Raw genomic sequence first — 20,156 nt, forward strand, 5'->3', positions numbered from 1 at the left:
ATCAAAATATACATTAAACTGTTGCTATTGAGAACAATTCTCACTGTACATCATGTGATTCTCCCATATGGGTTAAGCACAAGTGAGTGCTGGCTGAAATGACGTAACATTAGAGGAAAAAGCTGAGTTATGTTCTGTGTTGCAAGATCAGCAAACGCACAGTTCAGGGTTCATTTTTAGGGATCATTTCTCCTCCCCAAGCGCAGAGATGAGCTCTGCCCATGCCAGCACAGCCTGGATATAAAAATAATGTAACTTTTTTCTTACAGCTTGGAGTAGACAAAGTGAATGGAGTCAAAGGACTCATCTCAACATAAAGACACATGAAATGATTCCCACGCGGATTTACATCGATTATAGTGAAATCTTTGCCAATCTTGAGTATCGCTTATTTCCCTCCACCTATAACAATCTCTGATCTTTTAACCGGGTCCTTTCCAAGCTGGGGATTGCCTCGACCGTGTCGGTGTGGGGTTGATGCCCCGGCGGATCCCACTCCCCTCAGGAGATCTCTCTCCCTTCAGGATTTCCACCTCCTCTCGCCATTCCCTCTCCCCTCAAGAGCATCCCGCTCCTCTCGCCATTCCGCTCCCCTCAGGGTTTCCCACTCCTCTCACCATTCCCTCTCCCCTCAGGGACTCCCACTCCTCCCGACCATTCCTACTCCCTTCAGGGTTTCCCACACCTCTCGCCATTCCTGCTCCCATCAGGGGATCCCTCTCCCTTCATGAGTTCCATCTCCTCTCGCCATTCCCTCTCCCCTCAGAGCATCCCGCTCCTCTCGCCATTCCCTCTCCCCTCAGAGCATCCCGCTCCTCTCGCCATTCCCTCTCCCCTCAGAGCATCCCGCTCCTCTCGCCATTCCCTCTCCCCTCAGAGCATCCCGCTCCTCTCGCCATTCCCTCTCCCCTCAGAGCATCCCGCTCCTCTCGCCATTCCCTCTCCCCTCAGAGCATCCCGCTCCTCTCGCCATTCCCTCTCCCCTCAGGGTTTCCCGCTCCTCTTGCCATTCCCGCTCCCCTCAGGGTTTCCCGCTCCTCTCGCCATTCCCGCTCCCCTCAGGGTTTCCCACACCTCTCGCCATTCCCTCTCCCCTCAGGGGATCCCGCTCCTCTCCCCATTCCCTCTCCCCTCAGGGTTTCCATCTCCTCTCGCCATTCCCGCTCCCCTCAGGGGATCCCGCGCCCCTCAGCAGACACCCCCCCCCATTCCCGCCAGCCCCGCGCGCCTTAAAGCCGCAGGCTCCTCCCGCGCCGCTCCCCGGCCTGTGCCCGCGCCGCGCCCACCGTTGCCCCTTTAAGGTTACCGCGGCGACGGGCCCGGGCGAGAGCGAGGCGCATTGACGTCACGGCGGGCGGGGCCCGTCCGGCCGGTCGGTTTCCGGTGCCGCCGCTGCAGCGAGGCCGCGGCCGGGCCGGGACGGGCGGGGGGTCCCGGCGGAGCCGCCGCAGGTGAGCGGGGCGGGGGCGGCGGCCGGGCGGCCCCGGGGCGGCGGCGGGGCCGGGGGCGACGAGAACCACGCGGGACGGGGGCGCGGAGCGGGAGGCTGCGGCCTTGGGGCGGGGCCGGCCCGGCCCGGCTGAGGGAGCGGAGCCGGGGCCGCGGCTCCGGGGCTGCTGCGGGGCAGCGGCGCCTTCCCGGGCCGGCGTCCGAGGGGTCCCCGCGGGCTGTGGGGCCGCGCCCGGCGGCGCTTCCGGGCCTTCGGGCCGGTTTGCCCCCGCGGCTCCGCGGCCCCCGCCCCGGGGGTACCGGCTCGGTGCCGCCCCGGGGGCTCCGGGTGGGAAGCGGCCGCAGCCCCGCGCTGCGTGAGGGGCTGGGCTGGGCTGGGCGGGGCAGCCACGCCTCGGGCAGCTCGGGGAAGCTTTGGGAATGTGCGGAAAAAAAAGGCTTGTAGAAATAAATAGCGGAGTTTTCGTTTCGCCCGTGATACCGCATTTCCTGCGCCGGTCCTGCCCTTCTCGCGTGGCCCGTGTCCGCTCACGGAGCCGCCGGGGCCGCTTAATTAGCGCTGACCTTCACCGTGCTGCTGGCAAAACAAAAGGAGTAACTGGAGAACTTCTCGGCGCTTTCTCAGCCCGTGGGAAGGCCGCGCTTTGTGTTTATGCAGCGCACAATGCACGTGTGCGTGTGTGTGTCCTTGAGCAGGGATTGAGTGTGACAGTCACGGCACCTGCGTGAAGTGTTGGTAATTCCCTATTAACTCGAAGCCTTCTGTAATCTCCAGCAGCAGGATTCATAGGGGCACGTTGTTGTGTTGCCTCTGTGCCCTGGGTTTTCCTGCTGCTGCATCAGCACGGTAAACCTCATGATGTGACTTCAGTGACTTGTCATTTCTCAAAATTATTTTGACTGAATCCATTTTTTCCCTTTCAAAAGCTGATCCCGGGATCAACATATCTTACTGCATATAAATAAGCTGTTGCCACACTCCCTGTACCAGGTAACTTTCTTTATATTTCATCCAAAAACGCCCTGAGAAATTCTTCCTTGTTTCTTTAACTCTCACAGCATTCATTTTCTTATGAAAAAAATGACATGAAATGCGTGCCTATGTACATGTATACATAAAAAATGCATTTTAGAATGGTTTTATAACTTTGTGGTGGGCTGAGCCAGGCTAGATGCTAAGCACCCACCAAAACTGCTCCATCACTGCCCTCTTCAACTCAGCAACAGAAGGGAAATATAAGGAAAGGTTCCTGGACTGAGATAAGGGAGAGATCACTCACCCCTTGCCATCATGGGCAAAACAGACTCCACTCGAGGAAATTGGTAATAAATTAAACTAATTAAATTTGAGTAGGATAATGAGAAATAAAACCAAATCTTACAGGCATCTTCCTGGCCCTCTCCCTTCTTTCCAGCCTTAACTTCACTCCTGCTGTTCTCTGCCTCCCCTCCCCTCAGGGGATGGGGATTGCAGTCAGTTCCTTACACGCTGTCTCTGCTGCTCCATCCTGCTCAGGGGAAGATCCTCACACCTTCCCCACGGGAGACAGTCCTCCATGGACTTCTCTGACATAAATCCTTCCTGCAGGCTGCTCTCCAACCTGCTTTCCCTTCCACGGTCACAGCTCCTGCCAGAAAACCACCCCAGCATGGGATTCCTATGGGGTCACACTCTGATTTCCCCTGCTGCAGTGTGGGGTACTCCACAGGGTGCAGGTGGATCTCTGCTCCCCTTTGGACCTTCAGGGGCTGTGGGTGGATCTCTGCTCCCCTGTGGATCTCCAGGGGCTGTGGGTGGATCTCTGCTCCCCTGTGGATCTCCAGGGGCTGTGGGTGGATCTCTGCTCCCTTGTGGATCTCCAGGGGCTGTGGGTGGATCTCTGCTCCCTTGTGGATCTCTGCTCCCCTCTGGACCTCCAGGGGCTGTGAGTGGATCTCTGCTCCCCCGTGGATCTCCAGGGGCTGTGGGTGGCTCTCTGCTCCCCCGTGGATCTCCAGGGGCTGTGAGTAGATCTCCAGGGGCTGTGGGTGGATCTCTGCTCCCCTGTGGATCTCCAGGGGCTGTGGGTGGATCTCTGCTCCCCCATGGATCTTCAGGGGCTGTGGGTGGATCTCTGGACCTCCAGGGGCTGTGAGTGGATCTCTTCTCCCTTGTGGATCTCCAGGGGATGTGGGTGGATCTCTGCTCCCCCGTGGATCTCCAGGGGCTGTGGGTGGATCTCCAGGGGCTGTGGGTGGCTCTCTGCTCTCCGGGCTGCAGGGCACAGCAGCGTCACCATGAGCTGTATCACAGGCTGCAGGGAATCCATGTTCCAGGGCCTGCAGCACCTCCTGCCCTGACCCTGGGGGCTGCAGGGCTGTTTTTCCCATTTATTCCCACTCCTCTGTCTGGCTGAAGCAGCCATTTCTCCTCCCTCCTTGGATTCATCGTCCCAACGGCTCTGCCACTGTCCCTGATGGGCCCAGCCTTGGCCAGGCTCTGCCACTGTCCCTGATGGGCCCAGCCTTGGCCAGTGGCAGTTTCCTGTTGGAGCTGTGTGGCAGTGGCTCTGTGGGACATGGAGGAAGCAGCCAGCAGCTTCTCACAGAGCCCCCTGTACCCCCTGCTACCAAAATCTGGAAGTGGAAACCCAGTACAAACCTGAAAGGGGAGAAAAATCTGCTTAAGAATGTTTTTGAAAGTGTCATAGCTGAAGTCTTTAGAAAACCTGGCCTCATAACAGATGTTTAAAGCTGTACTCCTCATTATTTACAGTTGCAGAGGTATTTTTGGGATTGCAGTGGATCCATGAAATAAGGGATGAGCTATGAGCAGGTTTAAGTTACCCAGGAGCTTTTCAGGAGCGATGCCTGTAATCCATAACTTCCGTTAGCAGACTCTGCCCTGACATTTTGGCTTTGCCTTCAACCTGAGCATGTTTCACTTCCGAATGCTGCTCGTGCTTGGCCTCTCACATTTCCAGCTCCCACCCACCTCTCTCCTGGCCCTCGTCCATCCCCATGACCCCACACGGACCACGCAGCTCCTGACAGGAGCCTCCAGTCCTACAAAATCCCCAGCTCAAGCAGCAGGAAGTTCAGGTGGGATCTTTCCTGGCTTGGAGCACTCACAAGGCTCGAGTTGTTGAAGCTTTCTCAGCTTTTCCTTTTCTGCCTGTGGCTGTGGAGCCCCCAGAGTTTTAATTTCTGATTTCTTTCCAGGTGCTAAATAAGTTCCCAGCATTTTCTTTAGCTTAGTTACTGCTCGGGTAGGTAAAGGGGGTTTTTTGCTGTGGTATCAGTAAGATAATGCAGCATAACTTTGTTTTAGGCAGCAGCATCTTTGTTTCCAAAGTAGTTCCCAGTAGTTATGTGTTATTTACCCTTCTCCTTCTGTTCCCTTCAGCCATGGCAGCTTCCAGCAGCAGCAGCAGCGAGGAGGAGCGGAGCCTCCGGGAGTGTGAGCTTTACATCCAAAAACACAACATCCAGCAGCTGCTGAAGGATTGCATTGTGCAGCTATGCACAGTGAGACCTGAACGACCCATGGGATTCATCAGAGAGTACTTTGAGAGATTGGAGAAGGTACAAACACGGCATGGGGGGGAAGGAGGGTGGAACAGCTTATATTGAAATGTATCTTTGTCATTTAGGGGCTGAGCTGCGGATTTGACCAGTCGTGTTTACTGTTTGAAGTTGGAAGTGGTGCTTTTGGAAAACAGGTCCTGTTTTCCAGTAGTTTGTGCACCTCTGTCATAGCAAAGCTCGTAGGACAGACCATAAGGTGACAAGGAGACTCATCCAGCTGGGATACAGGTGTGATCCCAGCCCAGTGCTTGTTCATGGAAGCTGGTATACAGCATGCATGGGCATGTCTGGAGCTCGAGAACTCTGGAGGCTGACCTTGCTGGACGCTGCTGAGGGCGTTTGGATTCTTATATTGATTTCCAGTACTGTGGGCAGAGCACAGAAGTGGTGCCAGTGGTATTATCCAGGCCTAGCTGAAGATAAATGAAGTATTTGCATTGCAGATCTCTGGAAGAGCAAGCCTGTTTCTGCTTCTCTTGGGAGTTCAGTGTTGCTGTCCCTCTTGTGTTTGCCCTGAGGTCCCACTGGTGTTTTTGTTGTTGTTGGAAGCATTCTGGGATCTTGGGAATGGAAAGCATTCAGAGTTGAACAGTGATTTCACACTCTTCTGACCTGATCATTTTGTATATTGATCACTAAGCAGGGAGGAAAAGGAGCTGCAGTGGAAATGGGAAGATTAAAGGCTTGTGCAGAGGAAAGGTTGGATGCAACTGTACTCAGAACAAGGAATTAGTAAATAATGCAGCTGTGACCTTGTGCAGACTTGTTTCCAGGTGATTCTCTCAGTACTTGTGTAGGACAGTTCGATATTTATCTTTATTTTTTTTTTTTTTTGTTCCAGTGAGTTACTAATTGCTGATATAAAGAAGGAAGAAATTAACACTGGAGATCATAAATTTGTCTGATGGAAATTGTATTTTAATGGAAGTGTTCAGGATGAGTATTAGAAAATGACCAAGGGGTGCAGACTACCTGCTATAACTCATAATTTACTTGGGGAACATTTTGCTTAGGAAATTAAGAGCTCTGACTTTTTTTGGTTGTGTGTATCTGCAGCAAACCAGTGAATAATGAGGTTCTTAAAAATCCCTTGTCCCTGCCTGTTACAATGACTCCTTCCCCTCCTTGGATTCTTGAGTTTTGAGGTACTGCTAGGCTGGGAATTTTAAAACATCACCCCAGGTATCTCTAGACAAAATTTTACCAAGCAAACAGCATTACTGTGCTTAGAATAAATCCTAAACCAATCCATATGTGGGGATGTAAAATGGGATTATTTGGGTGCTTTTGTGCTGTGGATTTATGTTCAGCATGCAGTATTTAGGAACTTAATTTGTTTTTTAGCAAGATAACAAGTCCAGCTCTGAATTTAATGACATGAATGTTGGAGTTGAACAAGTTGATTTTATTCTGGTGCACATTGGCTCTCTGTGTACTTGGTCAGCCCGCACTGAAGCTGAAAACAAAACTGGTTAGGAAATATTTTTTCCCCTTAAATTGCTCTCACAATTTCGGTCAGGGTCTTTTCTCATGGTTTCCAAGTGCCCTCTAGTGCAGCTGTAGCTACAAGTGGAACTGGAGCATTTTTTGTTGCCTGCCAGGGTTCCAGACTCGCTGCAGCTTCCCCTGGGTGGTTTCCCCCTCAGCTGGGCTGAGTTTACCCAGGTGCTGTGGTGCCTGCACAGCTCTCAGGTGACAGAGCAGTGAGCATCCTGTGCTGGGCAGGAAACTCCTGCCATCCCAGTGTGGGGAGCACGAATTCTCAGTAACATTTTTAACCAGCTCCAGCCCAGCCCTCAGCTCTGCTACAGCAAAAATGCCTGAAACTCACTCTGCTTCACCTCCCAAAATCATGCCTGTTACACCTGTAATAAAACAGCAACTTTGCAATGTGCTTTCTGAATTCTCCTCTCTCTGACTGGATCTCAACCTGAGGTTTTTTTAATAAGATTGATTTTTGATTTTTTAAAATAAGATTGATTTTTGATTGATTAGATTTTTCTGACACTCACTCTGCTTCACCTCCCAAAATCATGCCTGTTACACCTGTAATAAAACAGCAACTTTGCAACGTGCTTTCTGAATTCTCCTCTCTCTGACTGGATCTCAACCTGAGTTTTTTTAAATAAGATTGATTTTTTGAAGGAACACCATTGAAGACTGAAGTGAGCTTGCTATTTTCTCTCTCATTCTCTTGACAAGTCATCTCTTCCACTGCACACAAACAGAGCTGATTCACTGTCATGTTATTAAAATATGTTGAAGAAATTTAAACATGCTTTAGAATTTCTGTTCAGAAACATTAAAATTGCTGCCTCTGAGATGGTTACAGCTACTATAGGAATTCACATGTCCTCTTCTGGGTTATGAATGCTGTTAGATGAATCTAATTGCTACTCATTGATTGCAGAAATGGTTTTATTTTATCTGTTTAGGGTGTGCTAAGGCCTCTGTTCTCTTTGCTGTGCAAACATGTGTGGTAATAGCAATACCTGCTAAAGCTGGAATAGCTCTCCAGTGCTGGGCTGGGCTGTGCAGTGCTGCCTGAGCTGTGGAAATTTGATGTACAGGTCATTATTGCAGCCTGCCAGGTGAATCCTGGCTGTTGGACATGCCTCTCCTCTGGAATAAGGGCATGCCTGGAATATTGTGTGTGATGCAGTTACGTGCACGTCAGGCTTTACAGAAAGCTGGAATTGGGAAGTGTGATGGACATGTCACCACCTGCCCTGCTCAGATAACTGAATATTTTCCCATTTTCCTAAGTGTTTCTTGTGCAAAACAAGCTAGTTTAGGAGGATATACTGTGCAGTTGTGAAGTTATGGCAGAGCTTTTTAAAAAATGCCTTTATAGCTTTTGAATGTTTGGGGTTTTTAAAATCTGATATAAATGAAATACTAATTAACCAGGAGAAGTTGAGACTGTGTCTGGTGCAAGAACAATTAGCAGGTTTTACAGTGTACATAATTCTGAAATTCTGAAGGTCTTCTTCAGTAGCTGATAGACTTAAATCCGAGTATGTGAAGTGTCATCACTTCAGTATTACTTGGAATAATTGAAATGGAATTAAAAACCATTGGTTATTTGTCAGGAAAAATGAGGCTTGCAGTTCGTGACTGACACTGAAAATTGTGAACTGCCTCATCAGCTGAAAGACCAGGTCAGCACTTGGATGTAATAAATAGATTATTCCTAAATCTTTCTGAAATCCTGGGAATGTTTATATTGATGAGTACAGAGCAAACTGAGTGTCTTTATCCAGGATCTATTTAATGTGGGGAGCTTCTAGACTTGAACAAACAGGTTTTCCTCATAAACACTGGCTAAATCCAAAGGGATCTGGGAATCTGCCACCCTTTCTTTAGGTCCCACTGTAATTATTCTCTGATTTATTCGTTTATTAAATGGGGGTTCGTGTCAGAAATTGTAAAATTGTAAAAAAATTAATAGACACAAAAAATTGTGTCTATTAAAAAGATGAAACAAATTATAGGATGTCGTGGCACAGGGTTGTCTGGCAGTGTGATACAAATATCTGGTGATTGATAGTTTAGTTCATACAGTGATGTTTGGAGCTGATGGGCTTGGAGGTCTTTTTTAACCTCATTCTATGGTTCTATTCTAGGATTTGTCTTAGGGAGAATCTTATTGGTGAATGTGTGTATGGACTATTTAGAGTAACTGGTGTATTTTAAATTGATACATTATTTTACCTACCTGTAACTTGTTTCTGAGTCCATTCCCTACTTACTATTCTAAAAAAAAAAAGTTAATATTAAATTTTGGGTCAGACAGAAGTTACCAGTTATAATTTTTTGTGTTAGTGCAGTTTCCTTCTCCCTGAGGGGGGCATTGCCCTGAGGAGTCTCTTGAGGAGTGTTTTGATAACAACTCCCTCACTAAATGTGCTGAAGTGCTTCAATCTCTGATCACAATATTTAATATTTTATGTGATACTGGAGAAACCCCAGCAGCTGGTGTTCACTTATTTAAAAAGTGTCTTTTTTAATGGGTTAAGTATTTTGCATGTGAACAGACGTGTTCTGTGGTTGATGGTGAGGCAGTTTACACCAAACGCTTATTACTGATCAGGCTATTTTTAATTTCATCTCTGTTGAGACTCGTTCCTCTAAAATCAGAGGACAGAAATGAGTTTTAAATACATTTTGCTCCCATGGTTGGGAAATGTGGCACCATTTGCTCGATGGGCAAAGGGCAGGAAGTGAAACGTGAGGCCGTGGAGCTCCTTGGCTCTAGGAGAGGAGCAGTGGAAGCTCCCAGGAATGGGTATCCCATGGCCCTTCCCTCAGGCTGGTGCTGTCATCCAGAGCCTCTGCCCAGCTGGGATCAAGGACGCTGGGACAAACCCAGCTTTTACAGGGGCTGCAGCTCTGGGAGAACAGATGAGTCCTTGTTCTTTTACAGAATGTCCCAAACCTCTGTTTCCTAATGCTGGGAAAGTCATTTGAGCTGTTCTGATGTCAGTGCTCTGACTCCAGGGTTGGCTGTTTTGTTTCTAATCTGATTTTAGTTGATTGAGGTGAATCTTTCGAAGAATCAAATTTCTGTGTGTCAAGTTAATTAGAATTTGTGTTATTGTAAATACCCTGCTCTTCTACAGTATCACTACAACACGATAAGTAACTGAAGGAAATAAGGAAAACAAGTAACCTTGTGCAAGGTTTGCATGTGGTTTGCATAAAAAAATCCCACTTTGGCCTCCAGCATCCTTCCTCCAGCTCTTTTGAAAGCAGTGTTCATGTTTCTTTCTCCCAAAATAAATGCCGGTTAATGAGTATCAAGTTGGTCCATGACTCAACCTCTTTCAAAAGCTTCTCATGTGGCATGGATTTCTGAGGAATTGCTCCTCTGTCTTTCAACTCCAAAAAGGCTTTAACACCTCGCAGCTGAGGGGAGGAATTGGGAGTTTGCAGCTGGGGAAGTGCCTTCAGCATTTGAGGAATGTCCTCATCACCTGTTGAATACCCTGGCAGAAACCAGAGTCGACTTGTTCACACCAATAGTTTAATAAATGAAGAATAACTCAATGAAATAAACACCATTGTGCTGTGACTGGTAGGAATGAAAGGCACATCTACCACGGGTTTTGAAAGGCCTTTGATCTCGGATGCTGCAGTCTCCTGTTTGCCTTCATGTGGGAATAATGGTACGCAGGAAGCTCCCTGGTGTTGGCAGGCTGGGCTGCAACATGATACATCGCTGCTTTTTTTTCCCCTTTGGATTATGTGACACAAACATGTCTTCCTTCCTGTTTAGGAGGAAACAAAGCAGTTGTTGAATCAGCTGAAGTCTGGTTCTCGCTCCGACTCCCGGGAGGACGAGATCTCCCCTCCTCCCCCCCTCAACCCTGTGGTTAAATACCGATCACGACGTGGGGCCATCAGTGCAGAAGTCTACACAGAAGAGGATGCTGCCTCTTACGTTAGAAAGGTGCTCTGACTCTTAAACCTTGCTCAAAATTACACCCGCAATCCAAGAGTTTACCTGATCCCACCTTCTGTCCAGGGCATTAAAGAACACCAAGCTCCTGGAGCCTGTTATGTCCTAATGCTGTAAAAAACAGCCCTGTGTGTGTGGCTGTTTAACTGGAGGACAGGATAACCCATCATGCAATTAAACCATTCATGCATGACTTAGACCTGTTCCCTTTGAAGTCATGTATATTTAGATGTGCATATATTTAGATATATAGAATGTGCTTCCAGTTATTTGGCAGCTGCAACAACATTTGGCCTAATGGCAGAGCAGGCTTGCTGCTGTTCCCAGGAAAACACAGGTTCAACAGATATTTTTCCTTTTGCAAAAAAACTTACAAACTGAGCATGGAATTCTGCTTTTCAGTTGCATGAAATAAGATTATATTTTCCGTGTGTTCAAACTGTCTGCAAACATTTACTATATTTGGGGTTGTATTTATAGCGCTTGAAGGAAAATGGAAAAACTCAGCCAGTGTTTTGTAGCAATTTAAGTTGTTTATTTACCATGGGAAATGCAGAAATTTTTCATGAGAAAAATTAACCATTTGCTTTCTCGGATCCTCTCCTAGGTTATTCCAAAAGATTATAAAACCATGGCTGCTTTGGCAAAAGCAATTGAGAAGAATGTGCTGTTCACCCATCTCGACGATAATGAGAGGAGGTAGGAGGAAGTCTTGGTGGGGTAAAGGTTTGTGGAAGGGCAGAGTTCAGAAGAACTATATGTGTCACAAATCTGCCGTGACTCTGCAGCGGTCAGTGGAGCACACAGAGCTCCAGGAGCAGCGTTGATGGCTTGGGGGTACAGAGGTGTGGAGTTGTGCAGGTTTTTGTCTGATTTTGGTGTCTTCTCCTTCAGTGACATCTTCGATGCGATGTTCCCCGTCACTTACATCGCAGGAGAGACTGTCATCCAGCAAGGCGAGTGACACTGTTTGCTCTGGGGAGGCATTTGGGGATGGGGAGCTGGCTCCAGCCCAGTGCTCTTAGTTTGTGTTTAGTTTTTAATATAGAAGCAGGCTCACTGCAGCCACACAATTTCTTGTTGTGTTCCCTGAAGCACTTCATACTGAAGTGAGGAGTTGGAGCCACTGGAGGAGGATGAGGCTTCCTTGAAGAGATTATCTGTTGGGAATATTGTCCCTTGATGACTCTGTAGAAATGTTATGTCAGTTTATGGATCTGGTTGGCCTTTCCAGTTATCCTGGAATTGCTGCTGATCTCCTGAGAACCAGTAGATGTCCCCTTTCATGGGGCTGAGAGGAATGTGAAATCAGCAAAATGTGATGTTTCACCCTGCAAACTGTGCAAAAACTTGCCAACCTTGTTGGAGTCTAAACATTAAAGTTGGTGGAGATGCCAGTTCTTTCTTAATATATTCAGTTTAGTGTATACTCAATTTTTTTTTCTCTTCTTTAGGTGATGAAGGTGATAACTTCTATGTTGTTGATCAAGGAGAAATGGATGTAAGCATTCCTGGTAGTTTATTAATGATCTGTTCATTCCTAGAAGAAGAATACTCTGATATTTGTAGGCCTCTTCTACAGACCCTGCCTTTAGCAACTTTTCTCATTTTAAGTTCTTACAGAAGTTTGTTTTGTCCCTTAAGAGCTCAGTCTGGTTGCACAGACTGAGTTTGAAAACGAATGATTTGGACACGATACAGATGTTTTAGGCAGGCAGGGTGGAGTTCAGGTGTGGGGCAGGCTTTAAGAACAACCAGACTTTTTATTTTCCAGCCCAGCTCATTCATAGCTCTTCATGACACAGACCTTATTGAGGTGTTGTTTCTCAGGAGTCTGTGTAGAGTCTGTGCATGAGATGTAGAAGAGAATGCCTTTGCCAGCGAAAATTCAAATTGTGCTGGGGTTGGAAGCATTGATAAAACCCTCAAGTGATCAACCTTAGTACACGTGTGAGAATTTCCTTGTACTCCCAAGGGAGTAGGGGGCAGCTGGAAGTTGAGGGGTGTCTGACCATGCTCTGCCTTCCAGGTTTACGTGAACAGTGAGTGGGCCACCAGCGTGGGTGAGGGTGGGAGCTTTGGAGAGCTCGCCCTCATCTACGGCACCCCCCGAGCTGCCACCGTCAAAGCCAAGACCAATGTCAAGTTGTGGGGCATTGACAGGGACAGCTACAGAAGGATCCTGATGGCAAGTATCCCTCACAGCCTGGGTTTATGCTTTGGGGGTTATGTATCCTGGGTATCTGTCCTTCTGCCTGTCCTTTGCTGGAGTTATTTATTCCAAATCCTGCTGTCTCTTCAGTAATCAGAAAGCTGATTACTCAACGTGCATCTCTCAGGCACAGGGCAAGGGGGAATCTTGCATTAGTGAGCAAAACAATGCCAGTATTAAACTGAGCTGAGAGTGTAATAAGGCTGCAATAAATGCTGAGTGCTTTAGGAATGTTGCTCAACTGGAATATTACTGAGAGAACTCAATTTCAAAACATTTCATCTTGTGGGTTTGGGGTCTGTGAGACAGAACACTCTGTGTCTGGTGTCTGGTTATATTTGTTTGTGTCTGGAGTTTTATTTAGAGTAGAAAGAAAACTCACTTTGTGTCCTTTCCTTTTTTTTTTTTTTTAATAGGGAAATACTTTGAGAAAGAGAAATATGTATGAGAAATTCCTTAGTAAAGTATCTATATTGGGTAAGTGAGCAGATTTTTGTTCTGGTATGGAATCAGTTGCCACATTGTAATGAAGCTGTTACCCAGCATTATGATGATTACAGGCTGTTGTGGTAACTCATCACAACTGCTCTGCATCAATCCAAAATAGCTCTAATGCAGGTCTTGATCACTGATGCACAAATGCAGGCAGAAATACACTGACCTCTGTGCAAACACAGAGCAAAAGGTGTAATTTGTGCCTTGAGAAGACATTCCAGTAATGAGCTCTTAACTCTGCAGAATCTCTGGACAAGTGGGAGCGTCTCACTGTGGCTGATGCCTTGGAACCGGTACAATTTGAGGATGGGCAGAAGATTGTGGTCCAGGGAGAGCCAGGAGATGAGTTCTTCATTATCTTGGAGGTAAGCAAGCTCAAAATTAAAAGCTCAGAACTTGACTTTTTTTGGTTGTGTCCCTAAGCAGGCACTTGGAGAAGAATAAAATGGGAGATTGTACTTCCAGAGAATCACTAAAGAAACATCATCTGGCTGGACATGCAGTAACTTGGATTTAGTTTTGCTGTTTTCACAAATAATACTTCCAGGAAAAAAGTAACAAGTTTTTGACTAACAGCACTTTATCTTTCTGAGAGTAGAGACCTGTTCTAGATAGCTGCTAGTGCCTTATTAATGTTCTGTCTGGTGGTTTGTGGTTTTTTTCTGGCTTTTTGCTAGTCATACTATAATATTTGTACTGTCCTGAGGAAAACCAGGAAGAAGTCACTGCTGTAGATATGAAAATGTTCAGGATGTTTAATGCTTAGAGAGGAGAGGAGCAGTTGTTCTTTTACAGCAGTTAGGTGAAGTGTGCAAGGACTGTGAAGTGGCTTTCTAACAGAGGCATCCTGACAGTTATTTCTGCAAAGCAGCTGGTTCTGTGTGAAATTCAGGGTTTGGAGTGATACTGGAAATTGCAGTTGTTTGACTGCTGTCATTTATTGAAGGGCACAGCTGCAGTGCTACAGCGCCGGTCAGAAAATGAGGAATTTGTTGAAGTGGGCAGACTGGGACCTTCTGATTACTTTGGTGAGTTATGGTGTGACAACTGTGGCTACAGACACCACTGTCACCATTTTGTCTGTGCTGTGTCAATGGTGGAGATGAAATGGATTTGCTTAATTACTGTTTTGGACTCCTGGGGTTGCTCTGAGTGCCGGGTGAGTATCAGAGTCACTTGGCACTCAGGTGTGCACACAGGATGTCATTGTTCCACACTTCTTTACTGTAAAAGATGATTTGGCCTGACCTCCCTGCCCTGAGCAGAGCTAAATTTCTAAATGACATCGTGTTCCTCATGGCTGGGTCCTGTTGAGTTTCCTGTGTCTCCAGGGATGGAGATCCCACAGCCTCTCTGGGCAATTTCATTCTCTCTCTAACCAGCCCTGTTGTGCAGAGGTTTTTTCCTTCATGCCTGACAAGAATTTCCTGTTCTGCAACCTGTTGCTTTCTCTGTGTCTTTCCCTGTGCAGCCTGGGTTTGTCTTTGTAGTCACTCATTACACAGCTGAAGACAGCAGTAAGATAAGAAAATCCTTCCTTGGCCTTCTGTTATCCAGGTCAGACAGGAACCTGATCAGAACCTGCTCCTTAAGGGTTAAATACAGCCCTCTCCCTCTCAAATCCCCTAATATTTTTCTCATGTTTTGGGTAGTTCCTCTCTTTCCTCTTGCTAAAACCTTTTGGTTGTCCAGGTTTTCAGCTCTGTAGATGACGTAAGCAGCAAATCCTCTGTTGCAAGGCCTGAACTGGGATGGACTTGGGTGCATGGGCTCTGCCCAAAGACCTGCTTGGCTCAGGATCTAGGACTAGACTTCATTCTGTGTCATTTCATATTTTCTAATATTTCCCTCTGTGTTGTCTTGAGTTTCCCACTCTAAAACTAAATATTATCATAGTCATTGTGTTCAGGTGCTGCAGACCTTTCCTTCAGGGGTTTAACTCTCCCTTAGAACCTCCTTACTCTTTAGCAAGCCTCTCTTTTGGAGGCTGCTGAGTTCAGGAGTTTGGGCACAGAGGGAAAGTTTTCCTCATTTCTTTGGAACATGCTGTCTGATAATGCAGGCAGAAGTGTTCTCCAAGGAACACTGAGTTCTTTCCTCGGTCCTGAACATGCAAAGAGCTCGAGTCCAAAACCAAGCAAACAAACCAAACCCCAGAGTTGCTGCTCTGGTTTCTTCCATGCTTGTAGGAATGTTAGGGGTTGTTTCTGTTGCTGATAACAGGGGCTTGTTAAAAACTTCATTTCCAAACATGTTGTTCAGCAGTTGAGACAAAGCTTTTGGCATTTCTGCAAAACTTAAGAAATGGGATCCAGTGGGACTCAAAATGCTCCTTTTCCACAGCCCCATGACAAAGTCAGAGTCTTGATTCTGACCAGCAGTGGGTCAAAGGCTTCTGTCTGGTGCATGAATGTTTTGTTTGTTTTCTTCAAAACCATGCTCTTGTTGTCCCGAGTTTCCTAGAAACACCAGAATTGAGCAGTACTATTAGAAAAATAACTACTTGTTGGCTAGGAAAATGACACTGTGAATTGAAACATGACATTTCCTCAAAGAGACACAGTATAGAAATTTTTTAGGCTTTTTTTTCAGAGAGACTTGAATGTGGAGAGGCTTTTTAATAACAAAATCATCAAGTAGGTTTTTTTTTTTAAACTACTTTCACAGTTGCTTTTAGTGTAATTACTTAGGTACTTGTTCTGAGCAGTGCTAAAGCCTGAATTACCTTCTCTGCAATTTCAAGTGAAGTATTGTATTTGTGAGGACCCCCGTGGCAGGGAGGAATGATGAATCTGACTCCATGCTCTCAGAAGGCTGATTTATTATTTTATGATACTGTAATATATTAAAGAATGCTAAACTAAACTATACTAAAGAATACAGCAAGGACACAGACAGAATGCTAAAAGATAATAATGAAACTCGTGACTTTGTCCAGAGTCTGACCCAGCTTGGCCCTGAGTGGCCAAAGAGTGAAAACAGCTCCCAGCAGAATGCAATGGAACAATCACCTGTGGGTGAACAATCCCCAAACACATTCCACACCAGCACAGCACAGGAGAAGCAAATGGGATAAGAATTGTTTTCCTTTTCTCTGAGGCTTCTCAGCTTCCCAGGAGAAGAATCCTGGGTGAAGGGATTTTTCAGAAAATGTGAATGCCACAGAGAAGGGTCATTTCTTTGCCTCTTTTTCCCGTTGATTGGTAACTCTGCTGCCTGTTTCTGCTGTCCCAGGTGAGATTGCTCTGCTGATGAACCGTCCTCGTGCTGCCACCGTCGTGGCTCGTGGCCCCTTGAAATGTGTGAAGCTGGACCGGCCCCGGTTCGAGCGCGTGCTGGGCCCCTGCTCGGATATCCTCAAGAGGAACATCCAGCAGTACAACAGTTTTGTATCACTGTCTGTCTGAAACCTTCCTCCCTGTCCAAGCCATGCTTCACGAATGCAGACTGCTTCCTTCCCCTTGTGCAGAGCCACATCGCCACTGGCATTTGCAGCTTCCTGTCCGGTTAAAAAAAAAAAAAAAAGAAAAAAAAAAAAGAAAAAAAATAAACTGCTTATCATGGCACTGTCATTAATTTAGAGCATATTATTTCTGTGCTCTCTGTCCCATTAAATTAATAGAAAAAGTTCAGTGGAGAAAGTTCAGTTTGCTTCTCTCTGTGCACCAGTGTCCAGCTCGGGCCAGTGCTCAGCGAGGGAGAGACCTCCTGGCACCATGCCATTGCCATAGAGTGAGGAGGTGGCAGTAAAGGGGGGAAAAAAAAGTTCTTTTAAAGGTGTTTCTCAAATTCTTGGACAGATTTTAAGGCTGTGGTCATCACCTGCTGTATTTCTTTTCACATGAGAGCTACCCTTGTAATTGAGCTTCTTGGGGCTTGGGGTTTTCTGGGTTTCCTTTTCATTTTCTGGGTACTGTAATCCTAGGTTCAATCGTGAGGCATCAGCTGCTAAGAAAGCCACAGTTGGAATTTACCAGTATAATTGTTCCTGTGTCTGCTGGTTTAAGATTGCTTAGTTCTGTTCTTGTCAAGTGTAAATCAAAAGCTTTCCAGGTTAATAGTTCTGGTGAACTACTTCAGCTGTTGATCCATTTGCTGACTTGCTGCAGCTGATCTTTTCCACTTGTTCTTTCTCCAGCCATAGATTTGCCATTTAAAACTCTTCCTGTTCCAAGTGGCAAGAACCAAATGCTCCATGAAATGCCTGACTGTGGTCTCTAGTACATAGATTGGTGTAAGAATGGTGCAGCTGTCCAGCTGTTAGTACTGTTTGAGTGCTTAGGTTGGTGTAGAAGTCAAAAGCAAACATTTGATTTTCCCTGTGAATTGTTTTGTTAATCCTCAGTTGACTTTTAAAAAAATCACCATCAGTTCAAGTGACCCTTTGTTACCAGGGAAAATAAATGCTGAGTGTTTTGGCCAGTATCAGTTGCAGGTGACAAGATTGCTGGTCTGTAGAGCTCCATTATTCTTGGTAGAGAATGTGAGGCAAAAAAACTGAATGTTTGAACTTTCCTGCAACACTCAGTTTTAAGTTTTTAGAGCTGTCAGTTCATCATTTTAAAAATGGTTCACTATAAATCTAGTTCCAAGCCAAAAGGTGCATTCTCTTTTCTTGCTTATGGAATTTCCACCGCACTTATTTAATCCTTTTTTTTTTTTCTTTTTCCTCCAAGTTCAATCTGTTGTGGAGTCTTAAATGTATTTCAGTATTTCCCAGCTTTGTGTTCCATTACTCTGTGCTCGCCAAGACTTCCCAAAAGTTTTTACTGAATTCCACGGTTCAATAATTGTAGGCAATTTTTAAGGTTTCCTTTCAACTGTAATTTATATCAAGTAGCATAGGTTTGTATTTGGGAGTGACAGCAAGCAGTTTGGCATTTGTTGTGCAACTACTTTAACGATGGAGCCCTCGTTTCATTTCCTTTCTGAGGTGGAGTGGATGCGAATCCAACGTTTTCCCAGGCATGGAGAGAATCAGGAAGAGTCTGCTCATTCATGCAGAGTAATACTGAAGGTATCAAGCCTTCACAAAAGGTTTCAGGGTATTTCTGAAACTGAAATCCCAGGAAAGGGGATTGAAATGCTTGTGGTTTGAATTCTCTATTCAAGAGATGTTGAATAGAGGATTTCTGCCAGAGTCCTTAAGGAATAAGCAAATGCTACCTTTTTGTGGTTCTTTTTTTTCTTCCTTTTTTTTTTTTGGGTAAAACTTTTTTCTTAAGTTTTGACTCTGCAGGTTTTTTTTTCCTTCATATGTGTTTTGTGTTACATTAAAGCACCAAAAACTGTGTAAACCAGTTAGAGCTCCACAAAAAAAAAAAATGCACATTTTTTTTATATAAGGCTTTCTAATCAAGTTTCACTACTGCATCTTTTTAGCTTGCTGTTTACTCCCTTTTGTAGTTTTACCTACAAGATTTTAAGATAAATCAGCTAAGTCTGAGTTAAATATTAAACACAGTTATAGCTTTACCTTTGTGTGCAATTTCAATATGTTGGAAACCACAATTGGCATAGTTTTGCCTTAGCTAACATTCAGGGCTTTAGAAGTAATTTTTTGCTAGTCTATCTTCAGCAAATTGATGAAGTCTATTGCCCTAGGAAGCTATAGTCAACCAGAGGACCATTTTTGTATTGTTACCTGACTCTATAAGTCTGATTTACTGTATGTGCTAATATATTATATTATATTCCTTTTGTTATAGATTGTCCTAATGGCAGGTAAAGCAATAAAATGATTTAAATTCTTAAATGCAATCAGCCTCTTTTATTTTATTCCCTGCCCCTCCGTCGTGTTTTCCTCGGGCTTTAGGGGATGTGTTATGAATGAGGCAGCAGAAAATAAGCAGCTTAATGGATTAGCTTGGTGTAAACTCCAGAGGGGTGAGTTCAGGTCCTGGCTTCCCCCTGGAGCCTGGGGACAGCTCAGCCTCCACGTGCCAGCCTGGGAATTCCTCTGCACTTGGACCTGTGTGGCTCCTGAAAACTTTGATCTCTCTCAAGGTGTTCATGCCCAGCCCAGCCATGATTTTTGGAGCTCAGGAGTGTTTCTAAGTTGGCTGCTCCCATCTTTGCACCCCCTTAATGAGCATGTGATGGATAATCATGAATAAATTGTGGTGGGAAATGGAAAAGGGGGGTTTTCAGCTGTGATGGAGCAGGAAAACAATTTGAAGAGTGACCTGAAGCAGCTCAGACTTGGATGTGTTTTACAGCCAGCTCAAAGAAAGCTGAGTCACCCAGCTTTGAAGGTCCAGTAAAAATGTCATGTAAAAGAGAATAAAAGTAAGAAGAACCCTTTACCAGCCATTTAAATATCTGTGGGTTACTTTCCTTCACCTGCCCTCCCTTTCCCAATCCCCTCCACTGAAAAAACCAGGCTGAAACCAGAACTTTTATTCCCTAAAGTGAAACTTTAAACCCTCCACTTCCAGCCTTATAACTATAAATGCACATTTTATAACTACAACTTAAATTTCAGCTTATCTTCTGTTGCCATGCGCTTCCTGTTGAAGCAGCAAACAGTCACCATTCCATGGCAAAAGATGGAATTCATTCTGGGTTTGCAAACAGTCACCATTCCATGGCAAAAGATGGAATTCATTCTGGGTTTGTCCTGTGTGGGGAGAGCACAAAAAGTCACCAGTAGAGGGAGATAAAACTTTGGGAATTCATTGTTCTGGACAGAAATAACCAACAGAGCAAACGTGCTGAGAGGGAGTCAAATCCTCTTCTTTTCATCTGTTCTCTGTCCACAAGAGTAAAAATGTAAGTGCCAAGAGTAAAAAAGGTCAAGAATCTGCTTGAGACTGTTGAAAAGTTGGGAATGCGAGGACTTGTCTGAACCACAATTTGGGAGAGACTAAAGGAGCTTGGAGTGGGGTTTGTGGGGGATTTTAGTGGGTTTATGGGGTGTTTTGGTGGGTTTATGTGGGGTTTTTGCTTACCTTCGTGGCCTCAGAATATTGG

General features: G+C 45.7%; 1 protein-coding gene across 2 annotated transcripts; it reads left to right on the top strand.

Annotated features, from left to right (window-relative positions):
• The first annotated feature begins 1,296 nt into the window (after window positions 1–1,296).
• Window positions 1,297–18,944, top strand: PRKAR1A (protein kinase cAMP-dependent type I regulatory subunit alpha). 2 transcript variants are annotated; one of them, XM_038157229.1, is made up of 12 exons: window positions 1,348–1,451; window positions 2,377–2,440; window positions 4,835–5,013; window positions 10,295–10,468; window positions 11,085–11,176; window positions 11,372–11,433; window positions 11,932–11,978; window positions 12,507–12,665; window positions 13,106–13,166; window positions 13,428–13,549; window positions 14,131–14,212; window positions 16,419–18,944. In XM_038157229.1, exons 3-12 carry the CDS (start codon window positions 4,837–4,839, stop codon window positions 16,589–16,591), a joined length of 1,149 nt encoding a protein of 382 aa, XP_038013157.1. In that variant the 5' UTR covers window positions 1,348–1,451; window positions 2,377–2,440; window positions 4,835–4,836; the 3' UTR covers window positions 16,592–18,944. The 2 variants fall into 2 exon arrangements, with proteins under 2 accessions (XP_038013156.1, XP_038013157.1); XM_038157228.1 differs by lacking the exon at window positions 2,377–2,440 and having other exon boundaries at window positions 1,297–1,451.
• Window positions 18,945–20,156: the final 1,212 nt, after the last annotated feature.

Source organism: Motacilla alba, chromosome 18 (genome assembly GCF_015832195.1).
Source record: "Motacilla alba alba isolate MOTALB_02 chromosome 18, Motacilla_alba_V1.0_pri, whole genome shotgun sequence".
Taxonomy (NCBI): Eukaryota; Metazoa; Chordata; class Aves; order Passeriformes; family Motacillidae; genus Motacilla; species Motacilla alba.